The sequence below is a fragment of the Panulirus ornatus genome, chromosome 39, assembly GCF_036320965.1.
Source record: "Panulirus ornatus isolate Po-2019 chromosome 39, ASM3632096v1, whole genome shotgun sequence".
In the NCBI taxonomy this organism is placed as follows: domain Eukaryota; kingdom Metazoa; phylum Arthropoda; class Malacostraca; order Decapoda; family Palinuridae; genus Panulirus; species Panulirus ornatus.
Window position 1 is genome coordinate 12,778,520 of NC_092262.1, and position 12,589 is coordinate 12,791,108.

The following is a 12,589-nucleotide window of genomic DNA, read 5'->3' on the forward strand; positions in this document are numbered from 1 at the left end:
TCAGCCACGGAATTATTCACACGGACGTAATCCCATCCTCGTTTTCTTTAGCATTATCTACAAGGTTCAGCCTAACTACTGTGTAGTCAATTTGGATCCACTGCCGCAACCAGGATTCGAACCCTGGACGGCACCGCGTCATGTTTCCTACCGATTCGCGAAGCTGTTAAACCAGCTTGAGTGTGGCTGGCCGGCGCTCAACAAAAATGTGGGAAAGTTAAGTGTAAAATATATGAGAAGTGACGATGGATAGGAATATCTAAGATATTTTCTACCGTAATATTCAGATATTTTCTACCATAAAACTTCAAAAATATTTTCTTACCGTAAATTTAAGATATTTTCTTACCATAATAGGTAAAGCTGCTACTTATATAAATACCTAACGAGTCTTCACAAGAACGACCCTTGAACACGACGCTTGGGCACAACCCATGAGTACGACCCTTGGGTACGACGCGCCAGGGTCGTACCCTAGTGCCACAGCCTCCCTCCCTCTCCCGGGGCCCCCATGAAGGGCGGGTCCGTGGCATTTCCCGGAAGCTGGAGTTTAATTTCCGGTGGCCATCGACGGTCAAGACGAGGCTCTGCTCGTATGGGGCAACGGGGCAAAACTATCGTACGGAGCAAGGAGGCAAAACTATCGTACCGATAACAGGAAACTATTATGCCAGCAAGAGCAAACTATCGTACTGGCAAGAGTAAAATATCGTACCGTCAAACAGCAAAACTATCGTACAGCTAAATACAAAAACTATCGTACCGTCAAACAGGAAAAATATCGTACAGTAAACACAACGGCGTCGCACAATCTGCCCTTCGCCCCAAACGTATCCTAGTACTGCCTGATCCTTTATAGTGAAGGCGAACATGACAGAAACAACGTCTTACATATATAACGAAACTGACGTCAGCACGAATGGTGCATGACATCACAAAGGAAAATACGAAACCATAAATAGGAAGCCACACCCCCTACCCCCCCTTGTGACGTATACGTGTGTGTGACCCGCTGGTTCCGGTGGCTGTAAAGGTCATGGGGTCAGGGAGGCGGGGTCATGATTGATGCATGACCTCTGGACGCGTCTGTTGACATGGGAGACACAAACATGCGTGTGGTCACGTGACCACCACCTCTCCTCCTGGTTTACAACCTAAATCCACCTCTCCATAAGTCAGACATATATATACCGACCAGCGATATATATGTACTCTATATATAGTTCCCGATCGTGACGCATTCACGGGCCGACGACAGTCCAATGCATGGGTTCGAATCCTAGTATAGTCGGTCCACAGTCAACCCAGCTGTTTATCCATCCTTATGAGGTTGATAGATAAAATGGCTACCTGAAAAAATGTACACGGCGCAAAAAGAAAAAAAAAAATCTTGACCCCAGTGAACGATAGGTGTCAGAACGATCACCCAGTAACCCTGAGATGCTATTGTGCTCTCAGATATGTTCGTCTTTTTGTCATATGTCAAACCTGAACGTGTAGAGATGGTTCTGTGCTGCGTGTACACATAACATACTATGTCTCAATGTATACGCCAAGTCTCAATGTATATACCAAGTTACAATGTATATGCCAAGTTTCAATGTATATGCCAAGTTTCAATATATATACCAAGTCTCAATGTATATACCAAGTCTCAATGTATATACCAAGTTCCAATGTATATACCAAGTTCCAATGTATATACCAAGTCTCAATGTATATACCAAGTTCCAATGTATATACTAGGAAGCTACGGCCATAATGTCATGTCTGGAGTACTGTAGTTTTTTCTTCTTTGTTCTGCCTTTCAAAATGGCCAAGAGACACCTCCCCCCCCCCCTCAAGAGCTCCGTTACGTAGCAGGATACAGTAACATGCTGTCAGAGGGGGTGGGGGGGGGTCTCCCTCCCTCACACCCAGCCTCATCCACTCACTAGTCAATGAGTCATAAGCCACGCTCGTTAACACACTCATGATCAATGAGTCATGAGTGGTCACTCTATGACAAAATTCGTGAGTTACTGGAGACAGTCCTCGTAACTCACTGATGAGTGAGGTCATGAGGGACGGTCCTAGACACCACTCACGATCAATGACTCACGAGAACCAGTCCCTGACACTCACAATCAATGAGTCATGACTGCAAGCTGGCAAATATTCCCTCACTATCGCTCACACGGACTCACTCATTCCCTCACCTCTAACTCATTCCACACCTGACTGACTCACTCATTCCTCATGCCATGGACGATCCTCACCTTGTCTCCTCACTCATGACCCATAGCGCATGACGCTACGGGGGGGGGGTTGTCATGCAGCACTTCAACCCTCACTCATGAGGTGTTGGTGGTCCACAGCGTCGTGTGTGTGTGTGTCATGAATATTCATCAAGATCGTAATATTGTTCACGATCTTCAGTCGTGTTCCAATATTCATCAAGATCGTAATATTGTTCATGATCTTCAGTCGTGTTCCAATATTCATCAAGATCGTAATATTGTTCACGATCTTCAGTCGTGTTCCAATATTCATCAATATCGTAATATTGTTCACGATCTTCAGTCGTGTTCCAATATTCATCAATATCGTAATATTGTTCACGATCTTCAGTCGTGTTCCAATATTCATCAAGATCGTAATATTGTTCACGATCTTCAGTCGTGTTCCAATATTCATCAATATCGTAATATTGTTCACGATCTTCAGTCGTGTTCCAATATTGTGTTCACCTACACATTAGTTAAATCTACCATGTTGACACAGCTTACCATATGTTCATGTTATCACCTGTTTATCCTGTCATGCACTCACATAACACATAACATGGTGGCAATATATCATTGTTATGATCAAGAGAACACGCAGAACACACAACTGTTCTATAACATAGTGAATATAACTTACCCGTTCTCATTTTGTTCTTCACTGTGCTTATTGTGTGGGACTTCGCTGGAAAGAGGAGAAATATGCAAATTAGTTCACGTGTTTCAATACACCGAGTTACAGGTGTTAAATACAGTGAGTTACAGGTGTTAAATATGGTTACAGGCGCTGAAAACTGAGTTACAATTTCTAAATACAGTTACAGGTGCTGATTGGTGACATACAGGTGCTAAATACAGTTGTTACAGGTGCAAAATACACTGTTACAGGTACTAAATACAGTGAGTTACAGCCGTGTGGAGACAAACATCTGCCCTGTACCCTACTCTAACCTCAGTACTGTACGCCACTGTACCCTCAGTACTGTACCCCACTGTATCCTCAGTACTGTACCCCACTGTATCCTCAGTACTGTACCCCACTGTATCCTCAGTACTGTACCCCACTGTATCCTCTATACCACACCTTCAAGAGAGTGTAGCACACACACAAGATGGGGGAGAATCTGGAACATTACGGGGGTAAACCTCGTTCTCTGGGGGGCGGGGTAAACTTGAGGTAAACCTCGTTCTCTGGGGGGCGGGGTAAACTTGAGGTAAACCTCGTTCTCTGGGGGGCGGGGTAAACTTGAGGCAAACCTCGTTCTCTGGGGGGTGGGGTAAACTTGAGGTAAACCTCGTTCTCTGGGGGGCGGGGTAAACTTGAGGCAAACCTCGTTCTCTGGGGGGTGGGGTAAACTTGAGGTAAACCTCGTTCTCTGGGGGGCGGGGTAAACTTGAGGTAAACCTCGTTCTCTGGGGGGCGGGGTAAACTTGAGGTAAACCTCGTTCTCTGGGGGGTGGGGTAAACTTGAGGTAAACCTCGTTCTCTGGGGGGCGGGGTAAACTTGAGGTAAACCTCGTTCTCTGGGGGCGGGGTAAACTTGAGGTAAACCTCGTTCTCTGGGGGGCGGGGTAAACTTGAGGCAAACCTCGTTCTCTGGGGGGTGGGGTAAACTTGAGGCAAACCTCGTTCTCTGGGGGTGGGGTAAACTTGAGGTAAACCTCGTTCTCTGGGGGCGGGGTAAACTTGAGGTAAACCTCGTTCTCTGGGGGGCGGGGTAAACTTGAGGTAAACCTCGTTCTCTGGGGGGCGGGGTAAACTTGAGGTAAACCTCGTTCTCTGGGGGTGGGGTAAACTTGAGGTAAACCTCGTTCTCTGGGGGGCGGGGTAAACTTGAGGTAAACCTCGTTCTCTGGGGGGCGGGGTAAACTTGAGGTAAACCTCGTTCTCTGGGGGGCGGGGTAAACTTGAGGCAAACCTCGTTCTCTGGGGGGTGGGGTAAACTTGAGGTAAACCTCGTTCTCTGGGGGGCGAGGTAAACTTGAGGTAAACCTCGTTCTCTGGGGGGCGGGGTAAACTTGAGGTAAACCTCGTTCTCTGGGGGGTAAACTCGGCCCTCACCAACCTACAACCTGGCAAAGTACAACCCCCCACCCAGCCCCTTCACACCCTAGTCCAATACGCTCCCAAACCTGCTCAAGGAAGGGGGGGGGGGTGAGCCACAGGTAGCACACACACACACACACACACACACACACTACACCCTCTGTTGCGCCCCCCTCTCCGGGGGTGAGCTGGGCACACTAGCACCCTTGTCAAACCTTCAATATCTCTGTCACGGCCAGGACACACACACACACACACACAGCCTGACCACGTCAACCAAAAGGCAAAAAAATGACAAAAAAAAAATGACAAAAATACAAAACCGACAAACAAATACATTTCTCTAGACAAAGGTTTACAATGTCATGGTATCCCCAGCTGGAGTGATGACACAGATAAGAGCCAGATAGTCCAATACCTTGTTATGAGCGGGTTAAAACACCTCCTCACTTCACCCAGAACCACATGAGGTAACAACCAGCAAGCGCTTGACACTCCACCTCATGCCACCATGAGGGCATTACGATCACCAAGGCTAACTACTCACAATCACTCATAACTTTGACATGATCAGCCATTCTCTCACGTCTCCCTCATGTCCTCCGAAGATGAGGAGAGGTTAAGAGTCCAGTACTGCCTTGGTGACGTCTGGACTCCTAACTGCCTGGACAGATGGAGACTTTGATTTTGAGAGGGGGACCCACTGCTCAAAATACATGACCCATTCAGGGGGGGTAACAAGCCCCACCCACTCTGGAGACCCCCCACCTAACCTACCCATTCTGTAGGTATCCCTCATCGTGCGTGAGGGAGACCTGACGTCGCCTCCTGCTGGAGGCGCTGCTGGTGGTGGTGGTGGAGGAGGGAGCTTGAGGTTTGCAGGTGTTGCAGTGGATGGTGGGCGTGAGGCCCGGGTAGAGCAGTTTCTCCTGGAACTTGAGGCTTGCCATTTTCTCTAACACCATCACAGCCGTCGTCGTTTTCTTTACTTCCACGGACGATGTCTAGCCTGGAGCAGGCGTGGCCACAACACTCACACGTGCCCACCCAACACCGTAAGTACTTCTCGTCCAAGACACAACTTTTCACTTATAATACTTGCGACGCGTCCAGCCTGCACACTCCTCGTCCAGGACACACTACTTTTCACTTATACTTTCTAAGTCGTCGTTGTACATTCATTAAATCACTACGATACAAGAGAACGAGTTAAGTCAACTTATGCACCAGTTTTCCACAAAGGTCATCCAACACTACGGCGAGTCCAGGCCAAGATCAACTCATGGTAAATACATAATACAAGTCGGGGAGTGGAATGGCCAGCTGGACCACAACACGGTATTTGACAAGGCAGACAACCCTCCCTCCCACTCCACACTCATCCCGGGTATGGAGAGTGCGTCACGCACCCCCCACGACCTTGCCACACACACACACACACACACACACACACACACACACACACAATTTAGCGCGTGATCAAGTATATTCCTATGACTCCACGGGGGAAATGAAACACGACAAGTTGCCAAGTGCAGTTTCGTTTAATAATCAGATCATCATCAGGGAAGACGCAAGAAATATGTCAGCTACGTCTCTTCGTTGTATATCAGCTGACATATTCCTTGTGTCTCACCTGATGATGATGTGATTATTACACGGAAGTGCACTTGGCAACTTGTCGTGTTTCATTTCCCCCGTGGACTCATAGGAATGTATATATATATATATATATATATATATATATATATATATATATATATATATATATATATATATATATATATATATTATCCCTGGGGATAGGGGATTAAGAATACTTCACACGTATTCCCTGCGTGTCGTAGAAGGCGACTAAAAGGGGAGGGAGCGGGGGGCTGGAAATCCTCCCCTCTCGTTTTTTTTTTCTTTTTTCTAAAAGAAGGAACAGATGGGGCCAGGTGAGGATATTCCAAAATAGGCCCAGTCCTCTGTTCTTAACGCTACCTCGCTAACGCGGGAAATGGCGAAGTTTAAAAGAAAAAAAAAAATATATATATATATATATATATATATATATATATATATATATCAGGTGTGTGTGTGTTCACCTGTTGTGAACACCTGTGCTGGTGACGTCACGGGAAACACACAGTGGTGACCCTTCTCTGTATGAACATTTCCTCACTCACTCACTCTTGCCGCACACAACCAGTTCAGTGAAGCAGCGTATATGTGACGCAGGCGTATACCCCCCCCCCCCCCCAGGGCCTCACGACACACTGGTAACGCGTTACTCCTCTGTTCACTCGCGTGGTTGCAGGCCGCTGCGGCCCGTGAACAAGAGAACACGGATGAACAGGTCTTATAAACTACCGTGAACAAGAGAACACGGATGAACAGGTCTTATAAATGGTCAATGATTATATTCATCGAAATTACTCACTAGTACGATCCCTGGTGGCACTAACACACCTTTAACCTTTGACCCCAGCATTATAGGGGTCAGGTCAACAAGGCCAGCCCATCAACACCCCAACAAGGGCAATAGATTAATCTCGAGCAGGGTCAAATAATCACCCCCCCCCCCCCACCCCGGGGTGTCGAACGGGGCCAACCAAAGACTCGAAAAACATAAAACAAAGAAAATCATAAACAAACACAAAAATGAGTCGACCCCCCATCGACCAGCGCCGGATGAACGAACAGACAAAAGTAGTTGATCACGCCATAAATTGTGTGTGTGTGTGTGTGTGTGTGTGTTCGCTGTGTACACATATGTGAGCTCTACTCTCAAAGGTACGCAACACTCACCACAAATCACACATCTCCAACAATGTAGGCCAACACCTCCACCATCTCCAACAATGTAGGCCAACACCTCCACCATCTCCAACAAAGTAGGCCAACACCTCCACCATCTCCAACAATGTAGGCCAAACACCTCCACCATCTCCAACAATGTAGGCCAACACCTCCACCATCTCCAACAATGTAGGCCAAACACCTCCACCATCTCCAACAATGTAGGCCAAACACCTCCACCATCTCCAACAATGTAGGCCAAACACCTCCACCATCTCCAACAATGTAGCCAAACACCTCCACCATCTCCAACAATGTAGGCCAACACCTCCACCATCTCCAACAATGTAGGCCAACACCTCCACCATCTCCAACAATGTAGGCCAAACACCTCCACCATCTCCAACAATGTAGGCCAAACACCTCCACCATCTCCAACAATGTAGGCCAAACACCTCCACCATCTCCAACAATGTAGGCCAAACACCTCCACCATCTCCAACAATGTAGGCCAAACACCTCCACCATCTCCAACAATGTAGGCCAAACACCTCCACCATCTCCAACAATGTAGGCCAAACACCTCCACCATCTCCAACAATGTAGGCCAAACACCTCCACCATCTCCAACAGTGTAGGCCAACACCTCCACCATCTCCAACAATGTAGGCCAACACCTCCACCATCTCCAACAATGTAGGCCAAACACCTCCACCATCTCCAACAATGTAGGCCAACACCTCCACCATCTCCAACAATGTAGGCCAACACCTCCACCATCTCCAACAATGTAGGCCAAACACCTCCACCATCTCCAACAATGTAGGCCAACACCTCCACCATCTCCAACAATGTAGGCCAAACACCTCCACCATCTCCAACAATGTAGTAAAATCGTCCACTTGCCAACTCATCTTTTCACATCTCATTGCAGGCAATTTTCGCACCATCCTCGGCCACACTTCCTGCACCCTTCACCTCCCTCCATTACACACCCTCCCTCAATCATACCTCCACGTATATATATATATATATATATATATATATATATATATGTGTGTGTGTGTGTGTGTGTGTGTGTGTGTGTAAACACATGGCACAAATGTACAAGGCTGACAGACGGGGCAACACAAGTGTACAACTCTCTCCCTATAACACACGAATAGTAATGACGTTACAATCACAGTTCACAAGGAGTAATCATACGGTAACCACACTTGACCTGGAGTAATCACACAGTGGGTGGGGGTTGGGGGGAGGGGTATCATAAAGCCTAGTTCTACTTCATCCTCGTCTCTTTGTTCGACCGGATGACCTCCCATATCAGTAACCTTTGTGTATACCAGTCTACACACACACAGACACACACACACAAACAAACAAACACACACGTTATCAACCACAACCACCACACAACCACTACCACCACACTACCACAACCACCACACAACCACTACCACCACACTACCACAACCACCACACTACCACAAACCACCACCAGAGCCACGGTCAGAGCGAGATGGCAATTCACATTTCGGCGTAGACAAACCCGTTCATAAACTATATCTATTTATCTATCTGACAAAAGTGTTTCTTTACGTAGACACGTATCTCTTCGTTGTATGTAGACGAGGTAATTCTTCAACTTTGGTATGACTACATTACCGAGTTTATATTCTCGTTCAATATACTTCCCAGCAGGGAATGCAGGAGCTCCCAGCGAAAATAATAATGATAATAATAAATAATAAATAAACAATCGTTGATTCTGTGAATCGGTTCATCTTTCTAGGGCGAAGATAATGACGAGAGAAATGTCATAAACCCTTTATCTTGGGGGGGGGGGGGGGTGACGTGTGTAAACAACCGGTTCCGTTATGAGAACAGCCGGTTTGGTACCGAGGGAAGCCGGCACCCTGCCCACAACAGCCGGCACTATAAGAAATGGCACCTGGACCCCACAGACCTTTCCATGTTTTACCCAGGACGCTTCACCTGCCCTGGGGTTTCTTCCTCGCCCACCCCAGGGCAGGTGAAGCGCCCTGGGGTGGGCGAGGAAGAAACTCCACCTCCGTATTCCCTGCTTCTCGTAGATGGCCACACATGACGCCCCCAACGCTCCCCCCATATATCACATTCCTCCCATTCGTTTTGCAATCGGCAGCAAGCCTAGCTCAAGTCACATAGCATGGCGCTACCTACCTACCCCCCCCTCCCCCTATATCACATTCCTGCAATTCGTCGCCCCCCCTATATCACATTCCAGCAATTCGTCGCCCCCCCTATATCACATTCCTGTAATTCGTCGCCCCCCTATATCACATTCCAGCAATTCGTCGCCCCCCCTATATCACATTCCTGCAATTCGTCGCCCCCCCTATATCACATTCTTGCAATTCGTTATCTCGCAGGGCCTCATGCGTCGTGAGGGGCTTCTGGCAGCGGCTGGGCTAAGAGTGTGGGAAGCGGTAACACCATGGTGGTAAGGGGGGGGGGGTTGTGATGACGTCACATCCCACGATAACAATAACAGCGTCACACTGGGGGAGGGGGGGCGGGCTTCCGGTGTGTGGGGAGGGGGGGGGGGGGCTTGCCATAGTGCCCCCTCATCCTCTGCCAGACACGTGGGACAATCGTTGCTCGCGGTGGTACAGGAGCGCCACTTGCTGAACCCATCATCATGTCTATACATCACTCCTATCATGTATATCTCTCTATATCATCATGTACATCTCTCTACATCATAATATAAGGTCACTAACGACCTAATAAAGGTAGTTCACTGTACACTTGGTCATGCACGAGGCTACAGTGCATGTCCCAGTATATCATCTTTCATCCCACACTCATCAGAACCTAGCAAATATATATATACCTCTAGCTGCGTGTGTTCGTCCCTAGCTACGTTTGTTCGTCCTAGCTGCGTGTGTTCGTCCTAACTACGTGTGTTCGTCCTAGCTACGTGTGTTCGTCCCTAGCTACGTGTGTTCGTCCTAGCTGCGTTATTCGTCCTAACTACGTGTGTTCGTCCTAGCTGCGTGTGTTCGTCCCCAGCTACGTGTGTTCGTCCTAGCTGCGTGTGTTCGTCCTAGCTACGTGTGTTCGTTGTATATCAAGTGACTTATATTTCTTCTGATATCTCCCCTGATGTGATTATTACACGAAACTGCACTTGGCAACTTATCGTCTTTCAAATCCCTGTGCTATGTTATCAGGACACAGATGGCCATGACGGCCACGATGGCTGTTATCATATCATGACAGACGGCCAGGATGGCTATGTTATCATGACATAGATGGCCATGACGGCTGCCATGACACAGACGACCATGATGGCCATGTTGTCATGACACAGACGACCATGATGGCCATGTCATCATGACAGACGCCCAAGGTGGGGCGTCGAGAGAGGGCGGCGGGCGGGTTCAAGCGTCGTTACCTTAACCCGTGACGAAGGTTTGAACACGTTCCTCTAACTGTCGTTCGACAGTTAACAACCCTAACAAAAGGACCTCGACCACCGAGCACAGACAGGACAACGATCGATCTATCTGTCTGTCTAGCCGGGGTTCGAACCGGGAGAATGCGTGATTGGAGAGAGGGGATATTGTGGGGGCGCGCGAGCGCGAGACCAACACACGTGTTCACCACACACTACCACACACGACACTGAACCTGGTGGCTCCCCCAGACCCTTCACCACCGCTCCTGCCTCACCGTACGTACGTGCGTACACACACTCATACAGACACCACCAAACACACACTCGCCACCACACAGTGGTACACACACACACACCGGTGGTACACACACATCACACAGTGGTGCACATCCACCACACCGGTGGTACACACACACACACACCGGTGGTACACACACACACACACACACACACACCGGTGGTACACACACACACCACACAGTGGTGCACAACCACCACACCGGTGGTGCACACACACACCACCACACAGTGGTACACACACACCATACCGGTGGTACACACACACACCTGTGGTACACACACCACACCATATGAGGGTACCAAAACATCATCAATACAATTATCATTTTCATAACTGTCATTTTAGTCTTGAAATATAATCTAGCGAGGACAATGGGACACAGTAATTTCGCGAAGGGAAAAAACTTGGCATTTTGGGACGATGGGTCTGAGGAAAGGAAGTGACATTTTGGGATATAACAGGAAATAGCCAAATACCTTCAGTGAAAACTTAATGGAACTTAAGCTCCTCTGTTCTCCATACCGGAAAGGGATTATCAATTTCAAAGTTTTAAAATCAGGTATAAGTTTCCATTGAAAGAATTTTTTATATCATTTGATATACAAAGTTTCCCTATAGTTAGGTTTAAACAATGTCGTTAAACATATGGTTTGATCATTTTTAAAAAATCCTTGTTAATTCAAATGATTAATTTTGGCAAGAAATTTATATCTAATGGTTTTTGTCAACAAATTTATAATTCTTAATCTGAGTTGCCTCCATAATCTGGTTTATTGAGTTCTTGTCAAAGTTTAGAAGTCTAAAACAACAAACTTTCTTGTATTTAAAAGTCTAAAAAGAAGCAGGAACTTTTGTGTGTTTAGGTCTTAAAAAAAGAAACTTTCTCGTATTTAAAAATCTAAAAAAAAATTGTGCATTTAAAAGTTTAAAAAAAAATTTTTGTGCATGTAAAAGTCTAAAAAAAGGAAATTCTATGTATCTAAAAGTCAAAAAACCAAAGCTTTTGTATATTTGTCTATATCATTAACACTTCTTTAAACCATTGCAATAATGCATGCAAATGGCCTTCAGTACACTGGAAGCATAGGAAAGAAAGAGGGCCACAGACGGGAAGTCAACATTTGCCAGCAGCAGTTAGTTTGAACTATCAAAGCACCTTGTCAGAGATTGTTACTGTCTATAGAGCAACTTCTAATTTCCACCTATACATCCCCAATTGGCCTTAGGGATGCATAGAATACCCCAAGCCACATAATATGCAAATTAGATGAATAAAAACGATTTTGGGGGCATAAAAATTTTCTGTGCATCATCAGAGCCATACGACATAGCTTAACATGAATACCATCATTTCTATAAAAAGTTGAAATCATGTATGTTAATTGCTTTATATTTCATTATTAATGAAATGATGAGGGAAAGAGCCTAATATAAACGACTTATATATACAACACAATGTTAATTAACTATATGAACTGAAACAAAAATGCAAAAGTAGCCAATTATATGTTAAACTTGAAAAAATACGAAATATTGTGGTAGAACTGTAACAACAGGAGTGTAATCCACACAATAATAATGAGAGCAAATTAGATGTAATTAGGAGGAACTGTTTATGAGTAATGCTTCATGTAATTATCTTATTCCTCCCAGTTAATAGTAATGAAGCAAGAGTTAATAAATATCCTATATAACTTAAAACTTCACTAATTGACATAATAATAGTACAGCCCACAGACTGATCAATTACA

At 46.3% G+C, this 12,589-nt stretch overlaps 1 protein-coding gene across 6 annotated transcripts in view; it reads right to left on the bottom strand.

Annotated features, from left to right (window-relative positions):
• Positions 1–12,589, bottom strand: part of hpo (serine/threonine-protein kinase hippo) — a 57,775-nt gene that overhangs the window by 41,168 nt on the left and 4,018 nt on the right. For 3 of the 6 annotated variants that reach the window (XM_071685129.1, XM_071685128.1, XM_071685125.1), the window contains exon 2: positions 2,905–2,949. In XM_071685129.1, the coding sequence (XP_071541230.1) occupies positions 2,905–2,949 (45 nt within the window). Of the gene's footprint in view, positions 1–2,904; positions 2,950–5,088; positions 5,563–10,534; positions 10,762–12,589 lie in introns of those variants that run through there. The other 3 variants (XM_071685124.1, XM_071685122.1, XM_071685123.1) reach the window with 3 other exon arrangements.